At 44.1% G+C, this 16436-nt stretch overlaps 2 protein-coding genes across 5 annotated transcripts; one reads left to right on the forward strand and one right to left on the reverse strand.

The window, feature by feature from the left end:
* Positions 1 to 939: 939 nt before the first annotated feature.
* Positions 940 to 7245, forward strand: gpr55a (G protein-coupled receptor 55a). 4 transcript variants are annotated; one of them, XM_023844653.2, is made up of 4 exons: positions 940 to 4043; positions 4741 to 5196; positions 5568 to 5692; positions 6186 to 7245. In XM_023844653.2, exon 4 carries the CDS (start codon positions 6190 to 6192, stop codon positions 7168 to 7170), a length of 981 nt encoding a protein of 326 aa, XP_023700421.1. In that variant the 5' UTR covers positions 940 to 4043; positions 4741 to 5196; positions 5568 to 5692; positions 6186 to 6189; the 3' UTR covers positions 7171 to 7245. The 4 variants fall into 4 exon arrangements, with proteins under 4 accessions (XP_023700421.1, XP_023700431.1, XP_072557298.1 ...); XM_023844663.2 differs by having other exon boundaries at positions 5089 to 5196; XM_072701197.1 differs by having other exon boundaries at positions 940 to 3658.
* Positions 7246 to 9287: 2042 nt separating this feature from the next.
* itm2ca (integral membrane protein 2Ca) lies at positions 9288 to 16066 on the reverse strand. Its single transcript, XM_023844695.2, has 6 exons — positions 15697 to 16066; positions 12888 to 13028; positions 12033 to 12221; positions 11224 to 11334; positions 10674 to 10824; positions 9288 to 10473 (listed from the first exon to the last, which is right to left on the reverse strand). The coding sequence occupies exons 1-6, from the start codon at positions 15790 to 15792 to the stop codon at positions 10382 to 10384; spliced, it is 780 nt and encodes a 259-aa protein (XP_023700463.1). The 5' UTR covers positions 15793 to 16066; the 3' UTR covers positions 9288 to 10381.
* Positions 16067 to 16436: the final 370 nt, after the last annotated feature.

A 16436-nucleotide genomic window follows, 5' to 3' on the forward strand; every position in this document is an offset into this window, starting at 1 on the left:
TTTTCAGAGTAATCTGAGAGAGTGACCAGTGAATTTGTTCTTAAACTGGGTAATTTGATATGAAATGGCATAATAATTTGATATGGAATGATTCTCTCCAGTACTCAGTACAAGCACACCTTTGTTTTTCACTTCAGAATACTGGCACCTCTCAATATCTGCTGCTACTGAATGGCAAGGCGAGTAGCAGCCTGGGGTGTAGGTTTCATATTAACATTGGGGGGACGGGTATATCGAGGTCAGTGGTGTGACCTAACGTCGCCTTATAAGGCAATGCTGCAGTTGCACTTTATACCGTTGGTTCTTTTTCGTAAACTATTGCTGTTATAGTTCCACTTGCAACCAGAGAGTCCAGTTCAGCATCTACTTTTGAATGTATTGTGTATGGTACTAGTCTGACCTTCAAGAACTTTGGCTTTGCATTTGGTTTAATACTTAATTTTACTGTGATGTCTTTCATGTTGCCTAGCTCATTTTTGAAAACTTCGTCAAAACAGTGTCTAATTCAATGGCAATGGGTGACAGCATCCTCACAGTTTGCCAATTAAGGTTCAAATTCTCTAGCCAAACTCGACCTAGGATAGCAGGGCAATTACCTTCAGCGACATAGATAGGAAGCTTTCTCACTTGGTTGTTGATCTCAACAGTAACATCAGTCATGCCGGCCATGGGTACTGGTTCTCAAAGGTAGGTGCTGAATCTGGTATCTGACGTTCTCAGGTGCAGATGTCGCAGGTGACGCTTATGCACTTTTCCTGAGAGAATGGATGCTTTAGATCCAGTGTCAATTTACATGTTTACTGGGTTCCCTTCTAACAGGGGCAGGCACGTGCAGAGGGGGGGGGGGGGCGGAGGGTGCTTCAGCACCCGCCCCTTTCCTCCAGGATACCTCAAGTGCCCTTTTCTTGGATTTTTTTTGTTGTTGTTGTTTTTTTTTTTTTTAATGTGTCTTTGCCCCTCAACAATAAAATGTAACTATTAATCTCAATTTTGCTAAATAAAAGGATCTGGCTTGCATCAGTCACATGACTGCCATTAACCAATGCTCGCCCTTGAGGGCAGAGCGCGCTCGTTACGAGCCGGGTACGAGTGCACGCACATTTTCTGCAGGCTGGGTGGTGCGGAGCTGTAGGAGAAGCAGGCAAATTAATTGGAAGGTGCAGACTGCAACAAAACAGAAAATAGGGTGTACAGCGCACACTATAGTCTATAACAACAAATGAATTGAAATAAATGAGCGTGCTGTTTGTGCAACAGCGCGACAAACATTACCTGTCCTTTTTGAACTGCACAAGTAGTGGTGGTCATTAACTGCTAGCTAACTGGGTAAGGGTGTTACAAGGCGGTCTGTAGCTCTGTCCACCGTTTTAGGGAACATGGTTTGCTTTAAAGTAAGTTACAGGACTTTTCCCTTCTTTTCTGGAGGGCTTTTATTTAACTAAAAACGATCTAATATGGATATCCACATAATTCCATATTAGATTCGTCATGAATGTGAGTTGTTGTTATTCAGCCTGTTCTATCTTTTTTAACTTTGAGCACCCGCCCCTTTAAACGTCTCTGCACGGCCCTGAACAGGGGTCTTGCCCAATAATCCTCATCATTTGTATCAATTTTATTAATCTTCAAAGTATGCACCCTTACATCTGATTCTTCATCAGTGGACTCGCTAGACAGTTCCTCTTGTTGTCTCATTCTGTGAACTGGTCTTCTTTTCTTTGCTGGGGTCTTGTTTGTTCACAGTATTAGACATTGCATACATCCTCTGTAGTATTTTCGTTCTTTGTCACTTTTCCAGCATTTTTTTTTGCTTTAACAAACCGCTTGACGTGGCCCCATTTCCCACAGCTGTGACAGTTCAAATCCTTACACCTGCACGTCGTGGCCAGATGTTCCATTCTGCCACAGTGATAGCATGGGCCCGACCTATTTTGTCTCTCTGTGCTCACTGTCTGCACCTCGCTAACTGCATGCAGTTGTTGAGCCTCTTTTGATGCCACTTCCATAGAGACACTGAAGCTGATGGCCTTCTTCAATGTCAGCTCACTCACAGTCAGTAGTTTCCTCTGTGCTGCTTCATCTCTAAGACCACATACTAATCTGTCTCTCAACGTATCATCTAAAACCGGTCCGAATTTGCAATGTTCCGCCAGTTTCCTTAGCGCGGCAACGAACATAACTGATTCCCCTTCCTCTTGGTCACGTGTATGGAATCGGAATCGTTCTGCAATTAACAATGGTTTCGGTGAATAATGCTGTGACAAGACCTCAACTATTTCCACATAGGGCTTTTCTTCTGGCTTTGTGGGTTGTAACAAGTCACCTAATAGACTGAAACTTTTTGGCCCCATTACTGTTATAACCTCCTGACACCCAAGGAAAAAAAGTTTCCTTCAATTTTAGGTTACTTGTGATTTTCTATGTCTTTGGAGGAAATAAGACATCTTACAATTTTGATTTTTTCAAATTTATTTTTATTTTTAATTTCACACCATGTCCTCTTTAGTGGACAACAGGACTTGTTTAATGTGAAGATATCATTGAAACTGGAAGTAGAAAAACACAAGTACCTGGCACTAAATACCAAGGGGAGTACCGGCACCTGGTACTGAATACTAAGGGGAGTACAAGTACCTGGCACTGAATACCAAGGGGAGTACCGGCACCTATTACTTAATACCAAGGGGAGTACCGGCACCTGGTACTGAATACCAAGGGGAGTACCGGCACCTAGTACTGAATCCCAAAGGGAATACAAGTACCTGGCACTGAATACCAAGGGGAGTACCGGCACCTAGTACTGAATCCCAAAGGGAATACAACTACCTGGCACTGAATACCAAGGGGAGTACCGGCACCTAGTACTTAATAACAAGGGGAGTACCGGCACCTGGCACTGAATACCAAGGGGAGTACCGGCACCTAGTACTGAATCCCAAAGGGAATACAAGTACCTGGTACTGAATACCAAGTGAAGCACCGGCACCAGGTACTTAATACCAAGGGGAGTACAAGTACCTAGCACTGAATAGATAGGGGAGTACAAGTCCCTGGCACTGAATACCAAATGAACCACCGGCACCTGGTACTGAATACCAAGGGGAGTACAAGTACCTGGCACTGAATCCCAAGGGGAGTACAAGTACTTGGCACTGAATAGATAGGGGCAAGGCTGGACTGGCCATCTGGTGTACCGGGCAGTGCCCGGTGGGCCGACACACATTTTTGGGCCGGCCTGGGGGTGTCGTAATTGACCCAAAAAAGTATAAGTTATTTTTATCGACCACGAAGTCCCATTGGTTGATTTTCTTGAAGGACATTGGATTAATCCAATGAAATCTCTCAGCCCTCCCCTTTACCAAGGTTATCAAATTTTGCCATTTGAGCTGACCGGAGTTGGAGAGGAGTGGCTATGGACAAACCAAAAAAGCGCAAGGGGGGCGCAGAAAAGCTCAGAGAAAAAAGGCAAAAGAGCCTTCAAGTGGACGCAGTAAAATGCGCAAAACTTACCGATATGTTTGCCACCACAAGTTTTACTGCTGAAGCAGCTGGTCCAGGGCTGGAGGAGGAGGCAGAATTAGCGATTCAGGGAGATACATCGGAGGAGGATGATGAGGATGAGGAGAGAGACGTGGCCCATAGAAAGATTGAGGAAGAGGTCAGATTAGCTACTGTCCAGCCCGGTAAAAAGTAGTCGAAATGTTAATGAAGAGGGACGTTTCGTGTAGGGAGAGCAAAGGGCTGGAGTGTGTGTGTGTGTGTGAGAGAGAGAGAGAGAGAGAGAGAGAGAGAAAGGGGGGGGGGCATGGGTTGCCTACACGTAAGCTTACACACAGTCAGAGTTAACAATGACAATGTTTTGGGATGTGTGTAATAATAATAGTGAAATAAAACAGAAAACGTAATATAGGAAGTTAGAAGAGTTAGAATTAGTACTGTGGCGACGAGCGGACCGAGGCACCGCGGGAACAGAGAGAGACAGTCGGACACTTTCCGGGGAGAACACGCTCTTTATTGCTAATCCTGAAAAAAGACTACATCAGGTACCCAACGAGCACCAAAATGATTACGCATCAGAAACACAGGGTTGTCAGACGCTGAACTCTAATAAGGAATATAACCATTAACAATAACAACAACAATACAATGGCTATTTACAACTTGCACGCGGGGCATGCTGGGACATGCGCCCCCCCGGTGCTACAATACAATTTTAAAATGATAAAAAATGATTATAGACACATCTTCATTAAATTGTATCTGGACCATAAGTGTGCAAATGCTCAACATATGAAATTATTACAAGATTTATTTGATTCAGTCAGACTTAAAACATGCATAATAATATTAGCCTTTATACAGTTATGTGTCATTTGTGTACAAAACTACAGTTTTGTGCACAAACTGTGTGTATGAGAGAGAAAATTGCCTTTATAACCTTCATTTTTAAATAATGCTATGAGTAGATTTGGTGTCCAGTGGTATTTTAGCCATAAAGTTACAGTTTGCAGGTCTTACAGCTTACAGTTATTATTAGAATAGAATAGAATATTATTATTATAATATTATCGTGTAATATTAGTAAAACTTTGCCGAAATGGATGATTTATCATTGATAGGTAACCAGAGAAATAATACTATAGTGAAATTAACATTCTTGCCTCTCTCTCTCTCTCCCTCTCCCTCCCTCTCTCTCTCTCTCTCTCTCTCTGTTTCTTTTACATCCACTTTCACTTCAAGGTGGGAATTGTGACACTGTGGCCATCTCTCCCAAGATGAATCCCTGAGTAGTGAAAGAGCATAATATTTTTTTTAACATGGTTATTCTTCCTTGTAGGCTGCTGCGCTTTATTTTAATTTTTGAAATCACACACCGTTTTCTGTTCATCTGAAAACAAATTGATTAGAGGGGGTTAGAGGTGCTTGTCTATTTTTTCCCTTTGTTTAATGGCAGCGGGCTAATCCAACCATTGTATGTACTTATTTTGATTGACATGTTACCGAAAAAATACTGAAAAGGAAGTGGTATAAACAAGACATATTATTCAAACCATCAGCGTACTCATTTCCGTCAAACTTCCTCTGCAGGTCTCATACGCATCTGAAGCCTCAGAGTTACATCATAGCAAGTTAGCTTTTCAATTTATTAGTTCCGTATTGTGCTCAACCAGACTTGGGAGGATCTTAACACTAATGGTAAGTCTCATATAACACTGAGAGATTATTCTAAGCATTTCGGTACATTTTCTTAACCTGTTAAAATTAATGGTATTCGGATTTATCGAAAGCTGAAACGTTTGTAATTTCGTCACGTAAATCTCTAAAAGGCTTCAAAGCATTTTTAAAATAGTGTCAATAGTGTAGTTTTTCATATAACTCACGTAATTCCTTAAATAGAAAAGATAAAAAGTAACAGTGAGCTACACCTTATTATTCCAGTTTTGTCTAAAGGTTTCAAGATCTAAGTCTTCGTTTATTTTTTATGCAAATTTCAAAAACTATATGGATTACAATGACTAATCTCCGGGGAGGTGTTTTTTCTCATGTACGTTACAATTATTTATCAGTCCTACAAGTGAGGATCGGAGATCAGGAACAGCCAGCCTCCCGGGGATACCAGCGTTAAGAGATCGGCGACCCCCCGGCCCCCACCCCGCCTGTGAGCCACGGAGCCGCACGCTGCGCCCGTTTGGTCAGTTAAGTTAAATGAGGCTTGAACCCGACCAGACGAAAGAAGAATTTCTAAGTCCGTCTAACTATATTGATTTTAATGTGATTTTGAGAGGGTTTTTTTTTTGCCCCCGTGGGACTCTGGAAATGTATGAGTAAGCTACGCCTTTCTGCGGGATTTAACGCCGCGTAAATTAGTTCGCAAAGGAAGTTTCTTCACATTAAGAATATTAATTTAGTGTTATGTTACGGAAACCGATCAGGTCATTCAGTGGTCTGCTGATCCGAAATAGTGTGAAAAGTTTTGTTTGTCTTATGTACATGTCTCATATACAGTCAGACAGTGTGTACAGTATGTAGTGAAACCCCAGTCTATCTAATCTATCTATCTTGCTTCCTCTCTCTCTCACTCACTCACTCTAGCTGTTTTACTTCCATAATCCCAGCCAAGAAGATTGATCATTTGTTTCTTTTTGTTACAAACTGCACTGCTTAATCTTTACTTTTTCCCACAGCAAAATGACATGGTGTGATTTCGTTTGCTGGATCCAAATGACCATCTACATCCCAACATGCATCACGGCCTTCCCCTTGAACCTGGCAGCCCTGTGGATTCTGTTCTTCAAGATAAGACGATTCACAGAGTCCATGGTCTATTTGGCTAATCTGGCGGTGAACAACTGTCTCTTTTTATTCTCCCTGCCCTTCAAGATTTATGCTTACAAGAGGCCGTGGAATCTTTCGCCAAAGTTCTGCTCGTTCCTGGAGAGCCTGGTCCTCGTGAACATCTACGGCAGCATTGCCCTTATTGTGTGCATTTCGGCCGACCGTTACATCACGCTCCGCTACCCGTTCAGGAGAAGATGGATGCTGCGGTCGCCGCGCATCGCTGTGGCTGCCTGCCTCCTCATATGGATCGTAATGTTTGTGGCCAGTATCCCCGTCTACCGTTTGCACAAGAAAACTGAATACTGCTTTGAGAACTTCACCAACGAAACGTGGGATAATGTCACCCTCATAGTGTCCATGGAGGTCACATTCCTCATCAGTGCCACCGCCATGGCCCTTTGCTCTGTCAACGTCATGCAGATCCTGAGGGCCATGCGTAAGAGGAACCCGGCAGACGCCAAGCTCAGGAATAACAAATCCCTGAAGATAGTCCTGAGCAACCTTGTGACATTCATGGTGTGTTTCATTCCTTATCACATCGCCGCCCTGCTCTTCTTTCTGGCTAAGAACTCCACCCTGCCCCAGAGCACCATTGACCCTCTGAGGGACGTCTTTCGCGTAAGCTCCTGTATAAGCAGCCTGAACTGCCTGTTTGACGGCGCCTGTTACTACTACACCCTGAAAGAGAACTGGATGTCCAGTAAAGAGGAGAGAAAGCCGACTTCATACATTGCAACGCTGCCCCTTGACTTGCAGACGTCCACAGAGAGCCCGCTCCCTGCTCACAAGCCCTCCGTGAGGAAGATGACCAGTCTGTCTGACTGCTACTGAGGAACGCAAACATTATGTCTCCTCAATTTTTTTTGCACGCCCTTGTAAAAAAATAAAAATACTTTATTTCTATAATGACGGTTTATGGTAATAATGTAACTCAGAGATGGGCTACAGTGAGCAGATGCAGATGTATCGAGTTTCAGCTTCTGCTGAGCCAGAGCTATTCATACGTGCTGGGGTTGGACTGGCCAGGGGCAAAGCATGCAAACTCGACAAGCACAGCTAGCTAGTGCTCAGCTCACAGGCCCTGGCAGGCATGAACACCTACATGCGAAACCTGCGGGCACAGTGTACCTACTCCAAAAAGTTTTTTCTGAGTGGTACTTAAAAGAACAAACAAAAAGTTGATAATCAAGATAAGGCTTTTGGATTCCTCAGAAAGCAAACAGAAAACAGTATAAAGGGAAATAGAACGAACAGGATGAAAAGGAAACAGTTTAAAACCCTATACACTAAAATCTAAAGTTCTATTATTTTTTCAGAAGGGACGTAAAAACAAAACTAAATGAGTTTTACTCAGTTTCCAAGAACAGGAGCAAGGCCTACCTGTGCCATTCAGACATTCTATCAGGCAGTCTCCTGGGCAGCCCAATTAAGGCCTGTAGCAGAACAAGGAGTCCCATGAATGTATCATCCAAACATCCTTGAGAACATTTTTTTCCCCCAGTTCAAAATTCCTGGATGCAGCATGCTTGTCTGATAGGATGAGTGTCCTTTTATTTTCATATTAAGTTTATTTACATGCTTGATAAGAAAATCTTGATAGCTATTCTGATGTGTTGAAAGTCTTTACGTCAGTGTGACAGCTGTATCATTACTAAAGTTTAAGATGCCAACGTGAAATTGTTTCACTTTAATCTGTCACTAGTCAGCTAACAATTACTCTTAAAAGACACTGAACAAGATTGTTTAAGCAGTGTTTCAGCTTACGGTCAAGAGACCCTGAGGTCTCCAATATATTAATATTTGGTCAAAGCTAAAATTTTTGTGAGTGGGACTGCAGGCTTTGGGAACAGTTCGCTAGCAGTTACGCTTTAAACAAAGCAGTTGCCTAAACTGCTGTATGCTGTCAGATTTCCAATTTGAAGGCACGCTTTGGTGCACCTTTACTGGTCTTCATGAGTGATGAAGACGCAGTGATGTGGTGAAGGTCTATCCATAACTCACTTAAAGATCCCTCTTGTCGTATTGAAGGACCTGGGTTCAAGCCTATGATAATGCAATACTTTATCGGGGTCGTGCACGCGATCAGAAGGTTGCCAGTTCAGAACTCCTAAGCAAGGGCATTAACTGTCATTGTCCTATGAGCTGGCAGACACTGCTGTGATGTGGAGAATGGACCATCAGTCCTTTAGCTGGTAGTGCTGATGCTTCTGTGTCCATATGGCCCCACCAGTCCCTGATGTGAACAACCACAGGATCTGAAGTCTGTGCTCCAACACCTCTCATCACCTCAAACTCTACACCCAATATAATTAAAAACTTAAAATTAATTAGTGTTAAACTTTAGGATAAATGCAAATCAAACTCAATAAATGAATATTTATGAAATAATTCCCGTTGTAAGATTCTATTAGTATTTTTTGACATACATCTGCTTCAAGGAGTATGTTTCGCTTATCTGATTTTTAATCTGAAAGTGAAAAGTCTCACCATGCACATGCAGAGAAATCCCCTTTAAAACAGATGCGGTTACATGCTGGGTTGTTACAGCACAATTAAAAAAAAAGTGGAAAAAAAAGACATGCGAAGCAGCAAAGCCATCGGAACCCAAGCAGAGACGAAATGAGTCAGAAAATCTGAGAGGAGAACGAGCAGAGACAGAGGAGAGGAACGGCATTTGTGAGTGTTAATGCTGAGAACGAGCAGAGACAGAGGAGAGGAGCGGCAGCTCGTAAAAAGAACCAAAAAAAGGAGTGGAAAGAGTGTGACACACGAAAAGCTTGATTTAACTAACAGGTGTTGATAGAAATTGTTGCATTGCTATCTGTTTAAGTAATTAATATGGCAATTACCAATTTTTGTGTAGGACATCACTGTGGTCTTTATGAGCTCCTCAGTTTACAAATTTAGCACTGGGTCTTCATCATTAAATGGAAATCAAGATCAAGACATGACAGAATTTTAGTTTATTTATAGACGGAATTTCATAGCAGACAAAATATACAGATCAGCCGAAAGTACAGACAGACGTTTACAACTGCGCTGACTTTAGTTCTGACTCTGAACTAAGGCATTTTTGTCATTGTCTCAAGAGATACGTAATATAGTCAGAGAAACATGCAGGGAGACAGACCGAGCAGTTAGCAGAAAGCACATGAGCAGATTGTCGAGGAGGAGTGAGTAAGCGGAGAGAGGGCCTGAATGCAGGAGACGGTGGGAGTGCAGGCATGGGGAGGCGAGATCACCACCACACCTTCACAAAAGGGGCCAGTAACACGCCAGTCTTAAGAATGGGAACGTCCGTATTCTGCCGGTTACCACGTGACAGCCAGGAGACGACTGGTCCACTAACAACCACCAGCTATTTAAACCAAAGCAAACAGGAGCCTCTAGCTTTTATCAGTTTCCCACCTTTTGAGGAAGAATCGTAGGTAAGGACACTATCAGGGCCAATCAATGCCGGCTTCCAGAAGCCCAAAGGACGTGAGAATGTGGGAATTCAGAGCTCCAGAGCTACACCTTCCGACCACAGCACAGGACAGCGGGAAGCACTGCAAGGAGAGGAGAGACTCTGCCGGCGCAGCATGAGGATCAAGTGAAAATAATGCCACACTGTTTACGAAAAGGACAGAACTGTAAAAAAACAGCAATAACAGCAATGCTAATGAGTGGCTTTTTACGGGGGGGGGGGGGGGGTCACGTTACATTTAATATTAGATTTAACATTTTATCGCTACATTAATGTAATATACCACCAAGACACATGTAAACAAAATCCTTCAACCAACACAAAAAAATAAATATTCAACCACTGTTCCATCGTGGGGGGTAAACTATGCAACAAAAATGACATTTTGTCCCAGAACAGGACAAACACAATTCTCTAAATGTTCGATACGTAAAAATAAAAAAATATATGACATACAATTGGGTAAATCAATTCAAAAGGGAACACCGTGCTTAAAGTGCAACTGAAACTAAATCCACAGGAGGGCGCTACAGCAGCTGGGGAAGTGGCCGTGCCAACGGGAAGACAGCAGCCCTTTCAGGCGGCATCGCAGATCACCGTCTCCACCACGAACGTGTTCTCCAGGTGGCGGATACGATGGCAGCTTGTGGCCCGGCGTTTGTCGATGCCTGTGGCGATCAGATTTCACCATGGATCCCGCCTCTCGGAATGACAGATCACTGACTAACATTTGCTGGAAGGCTGGTAGCCCTCCAGTGAGTGAGTTATTGAAAAGCACTAATTTACGCTAAAGGAAATCCTTAAAAAAAAACAAAAGTACCAGATTGTGTGAAATGCGATAGAGGCCCACGGGGGGGGCGAGGCTTACGTTTCCGGGGGTTTCTGCGCTTCAGCCAATAGGTGTCCTTGCCGTTGCACAGCCTGTAGATGAAGGCACCCAGCTGCCGCACGTTGTGCACACGTCCGGTTACCACCATTTCCTCCTGGATGATGTAAGTCTGAGGAAGATAGGTCCCCTTCTGCAAGGGGGCGGGGCATGGTTATGGAACACACTGGCCCTTTAAGACACCCGCCTCACAAAAATGCTGTTGATATACATGTGTTATTGTTATTAGCTGTCATTTTAAGGCTCAAAACCTCATTAGGGCTGCTGCAACAAACTGACAAAGTCACCGAAAACTGCAGGCAGCTCAATCTGCCAAATCATTACTGCATCATGATTACCGGCATCCCTATAACGTTCCTCATTATTCCGATTTGGGTCCCAAGAAAAGAACATGCAGCAGAACCAAACGCCATGGTTCACCTCCTCCCCTCTGTGTTCAGGCGCGCCTCCTTCACGTGTGCCGCACCCAGAGTGTACGTGATGTTTGTGCGACTCACGGCCCCGCTTGGGATTCAAGTGCGTGGCGCATCACCTTGACGTTCACCAGGAGCTCCCAGAGATTCCGTGGTGGCATCACGATGGTGCTGTTCAGCTCGATGACGTAGCACTTGTCAAGTGCGATGTCATGGTAGGCCGTCAGACCCTGAACGCAGGACAGAGATCGAGATCATCAATGATAAACGGTGGGGCCTGGGGGTTTTTTTTTGCTTTCTTTTTTCATTTAGCTGGCATTTTCTCATTCAAAGCAACCTATATTTCTGAGAAAGCAAGGACAGACAGTCCCTAGAGCAATTGGGGTTAAGGGCCATGCTCAAGGAAGGTCAACCTGTTTGTACACAGACAAATGGGTCCATGGCAAATGTTTTTATTGAGGAAAAGAAAAACTATGTTGGCTACATTTTTTTTTTTTTTAAATAGCACATCAGCGGTAACAGCAATGCAAAATATCCATCAGAATTGACCATGGTGATGAGCCCAGGGTGTAGACACTCTGCTGATACTTGGATCTGACCCTTCTGATGATGGGCAGAGTATCCCCACCCACTGATCCACACACCTTATCAAATCAAAGTGTTAACACGAGCTTACAGTTACCTCGGGAAAAAGTGTCAAAAGCAAACACCACCATCACCCTCACACCTCACAGTGCTGCAAATACCGAGAAATCCTTCCCCAAGCCTGCTCACGTGTTCGTCGCAAAAACCACCTAACAGCTACAGTGTACAACCTCAAGAAGCCCCCATCCCCCACAAGGCATCACCTTGACAACCGGCTGGCATGGGCTTAAACATGCAGACACAGCTCCTCTGCGATCCCTTAGCCGGCCACTTGGGGACCCACCTTGTGAAAGTCATGGATGATGTCGGCTGGGTCGCTCCCACCAAAGTGGGGCACAGGGACGCTGATCTGCTCGTAGTTGTCCTTCAGGTAGATGCCCACGTTCTCCTCCAGCTCCTGGCGGGCACGCATCGGGGCATAGATGGAGTCCTCATAGAGCACGCGGCAGTGGAACAGGTTCTCCTCACGGATCTGAGAGGACAAGACCGCCGTGTTCATTAATTTAAGCTAATAATATGTGGCTTCTCAGAGGAGCAAAACAAACACGTGGAACATCCTGTTACGGCTACAGCTTTGGCAAACCAGCCAGGCCACTTATCTTTCACTCAAGATTAAAGGGTTTAACATTATTTGTGATACCTTTTATGCAGCCCGTCCTTTTTCCAAGGTTAGTCATCCAATACAGAGTTGCAGTATCTTACAACAGGCTTATTGAATATTTCTTAATAAAACTGAAAATGCTGCCCTGCTGATTACAGCAAGTTGAAGTGGCTGGCAAACCGGTTTGATGTAGCAAACATGTTGAAATAGTCACACACAAAATTACACATGGGTTTCTGGAACTCTACGGTGTCAACACAGTTGCTGTGGTTTCAACATCAGCCAGAGAGATAAGATGGACATGCAATGGACTGTCACTTCTCCCAAACACCTTGCTGCATAGCCCATTGTGGTTTCAAAGGGTTTCGACTTTTCCCATCTTTCAAAACACAGGAAATCTATGTACCTTGTGTAAATGTAAATTTCTACTGCGCGTTGCTGATGTGTATACTATGGAATACAGTGCAAGCAGCTTCAGAATGTGTCCCGAACGTAAACATTTTAAATATTTAAATCCAGAAATAGCCAGAAGCTTACCTGAGGTATGAAGTAATACCTGTAGATGTAGATGGACGCCAGGACAAGGCTGGTCATGAACACTACGAGGCCAAAGGTCAAACAGCACAGTCCATTTAAAGGATTCTTCTTTGGACGAAGTGGAGGAGCCAGATCCTCCTCCTGGGAGAGAGATTATTACTATGAGGAGCTTGTAGCTGCACCCTAAACACAGACCATAAAAGCATGGTGACCTGAAGCATTCACTTGGGTTCCATCTCTGTTCCTGAAGGCAGGAGGCTCGCAGGCTTCTCCTTAAGCACCTCCTGTGACCACAGACTCACTGCACTCCACTGGCCAACAATCTAACCCAGGGGTGTCAAACTCCAGTCCTGGGGGGCCGGAGCCCTGCCCATTTTTGGGTTTCCCCTCATTTAACACACCTGAACTCCTTGCAACTCCTTGTGCTAATCACCACATGGCTCTTGAGATGTGTGGTGGAACAGGGAACGAGCTAAGCTACTCAGGGCTCTGGCCCTCCAGGACAGGAGTTTGACACCCCTGATCTAAACTAATCAGCTGATCTTAGAACCCTCATTCGGCCGATTTGTGCGAGGCTTAGGTGAAATAAATATGCTGAATGGTTCGGGATTCTGGTGGGGGCAGTGCTGCTCTACAGTAAGGGGGCAGTACGACAGCACTGTGGAGTCCCCTGAGAAGCTGGTTTTTTTGTTTTTTAAAATTGCGCTGCTCTTCATGTTTTTGAGGCCAACAAACCAGCGCCCTCTAGAGGCTCAGCTGGCTCCAGGCAACGATAAGGAATACTGTGATGGGAACGGTTTTCACTGTATTATGTTACATACCGTTCCTCCTTACTGCTTTTATTCTCAGTAATTTACTTTTAGGTATCCACATTTTTAAATGACAAGGTCGCTTACTATAACTCGATGTTAATTTCTTTGGGGTCTCCCTACACCGCAGGTCCACGACAGTGTTAAACTACAAGAAGTACGGCAGATGTCCAGTACAGAGAATTGCTGCCAAAAACTATGCTAAATCTTTCTCCTCCTTGGACGGGATACGCGTTAGACGTGTTCCGATGCCTAACAGTTGCGTGTGCCAGACCTAGATAGCGAACCCACTGAAATTGTATAATTCATCACGCCGAATTAAAGAGTACCTAAGCAGGTCGAAGGATAATGAACAGCTTACGTAATAGCGGACATATTTCACTCGTCCACTGTTTGCCATCAAGATAAAAAAAAAAAAAAGCCTCTAAAAAAATCATGCACATTTAACATCAAATAAATATATAAAAAATCATGTTCTAGCGTACTGCCACATGGTGTGCTGCTACAACCGTCGTGACAGATTTTGTCATGGGTGTCTGTAAGAAGGAAAACGTTACCAGAGGAGCTGCCAGGCCATTAGTAATGTAGTCATTTCGGGACGAAAGCGACGCGAAGCCGCCCCCGGTCTCTCAGTACAACTGCTACCGTGGGAGAGAAAGGCCTGAAAATCAGCCATTTTCAGCCGGTTTTATTATTGGTACCAAAATTCTACAGTTAACTCCAATGGAACATTGGGTGTATAATTTGATGATCGGTTACAATGTTTAAGAAATTGACAATAAACTAATGATGAAATGTATTTTAATATTTGTTTCTCAAAATACCTTTAAACGAACCAGACATAAGCTTCATATACAAAATAAATCAACAATATTTTACATAACGACAACCACAGGTAGGAATGCAAATGAATGTAAACATAAGGCAAAGAAAACGCATCCTACTGTACATTTATAAAACCGTATTCATGATGGATGCGTCTCATTGCATTTGATCACTCGGGAGAAAGGCGTCCATTGTACTTCCTGCACAAAGCTCTGACTGTATGATGCAAATAGTCAGCGGCTGTCGTGGTGACATAATGGGGTCTCGGTTACAAAAACCAAAACAGTCAATTCCTCAGACAATAGTCTCGTTTTTTCCTATAAGTCGCCAGGGTACGCAGATAACCTTGCAGTAAATGCACCACATCAGTTCACAACAACGCCGTCTGTTTCTTTGAACACCTTTCTTTGTGTCAGATAATATAAACATAAATTGTATATATGGATCCACCTGCTGAGACAGCTGACTATTAACCCTTTTCATCCTTAATTTAAGTCTAACCCGCGTAAAAATACTAACGAGTAATTTTGCTGTAGGTAGCATATATATATATAAAAACAGTAAGATGCAGGCAAATTTACCGAGGATTACTACATTCTGCAGTCTATGTGTAGCTGGGCCACAGTGGGCAATATTTCTAGGTTATGAGGATGTTTTTGTTACGGTAGGTACTCGCACTGGATCTGCCATTTTGTCTGTTGACTTGGCGGTCTACGCTGGTCCTCTCACCGGTAAATTCACTCCATTGCCCCATGTTCAATCGGTTGAAGAACTTGCATTGATTAAAGTGAATAATTATATGAATAACATGTAGATGAGAAGGATTAGACTACAACTAAATAAGTATAAGCAGCATAACATACACGTACAATGTGTGTGTTTATATGTGTGTCTCTCATTCATATATATAGCGCTTCCAGGAATGACTGCTCGGTTTTCCTACGCATACGGAGTTATGGCTGGTAGCCCGTACTGCCGTGAGATCTGGCTCCCCGCCTCGTCATCACCGAGTCCAGCCAAAGCCAAACACCGGCACTTTTCAGCCATCCATCCATCCACATGCGCCGTACAAAATACAACATACAACCAGCCAGCGATCCGCACAGAGCCGGCAGTCCGCCAGCGAGATGCTGCCGAGGGGAGGACAAAGCTGCGGGGGGTGCAGTCACACTTACGGCGGGATGCGGGATCAGGATCTCAGTTTTGTCCCCGTCGATGAGCTCTTTCTCGGGCTTCTGCCCGGCGACAGGCTGGAAGGCGATCTTCACCATCCTGGTCGTGCAGAGGTACCGTTCAGAAGCTACTCCGCGCGCCTGGATCGCAGCCCCTTTTGATGCCGCTACAATGTTACAATGTTGCTGCTCGCTCCAAGCGACCGGAAGTTGGCCGTTTTTTCCCCAAACTCTCTTAAAGCGACAGAACAAAAGTCGAAGTGTCACGGCACAGTATTCCCAGGGGCGTCGTGGGGTATGGATGTTCTGGCAGATTCAGTGGGCCCAGCACTTGACAGGGGCCCTTGAATACATAAAATTGTACATAAAACTGGGCGGGGGGGGAATATCACTAGTGTGAATAACTAATGTCACGGAATGCAACCAGAGGTACTTCCTCTAATTTTTTTCACTCACTCCTTTGCGCTCCCCAATCAAATAGTGCCCCAGGCCCTGTATCAGGGGGTCCAGATTATCTAGGTATGTCCCTGCTGATTCCTCTACGTATTCATCTCACTGAATCAAATTCACCCCCGATCTACCAACAATTCTTAGTAGCTTCTCAGAAACGAGCAGTCTTAGAAATCTGCCTTTAACAAAAGAAAACCAATGTTTTCATTCCTGTAAAATCACAAATGAGTGGTAGCACGGAAAACTGAAAAACAATAGTAAATCAGACAAAAAAAATACAAAATTCCAAGGTG

The sequence above is a fragment of the Paramormyrops kingsleyae genome, chromosome 17 (assembly GCF_048594095.1).
Source record: "Paramormyrops kingsleyae isolate MSU_618 chromosome 17, PKINGS_0.4, whole genome shotgun sequence".
Taxonomy (NCBI): Eukaryota; Metazoa; Chordata; class Actinopteri; order Osteoglossiformes; family Mormyridae; genus Paramormyrops; species Paramormyrops kingsleyae.

What these genes read in the sequence shown, in the direction of transcription:
- itm2ca (XM_023844695.2), bottom strand. Translation starts at nt 15,792, where the DNA reads ATGGTGAAGATCGCCTTCCAGCCTGTCGCCGGGCAGAAGCCCGAGAAA. An exon ending in GGTATTACTTCATACCTCAG is followed by an intron (nt 12,222 to 12,887) that starts GTAAGCTTCTGG and finishes TTGTCCTCTCAG; the next exon opens with ATCCGTGAGGAGAACCTGTT. An exon ending in AGCTCCTGGTGAACGTCAAG is followed by an intron (nt 10,825 to 11,223) that starts GTGATGCGCCAC and finishes GCCCCCTTGCAG; the next exon opens with AAGGGGACCTATCTTCCTCA.
- gpr55a (XM_023844645.2), top strand. Translation starts at nt 6,190, where the DNA reads ATGACATGGTGTGATTTCGTTTGCTGGATCCAAATGACCATCTACATC.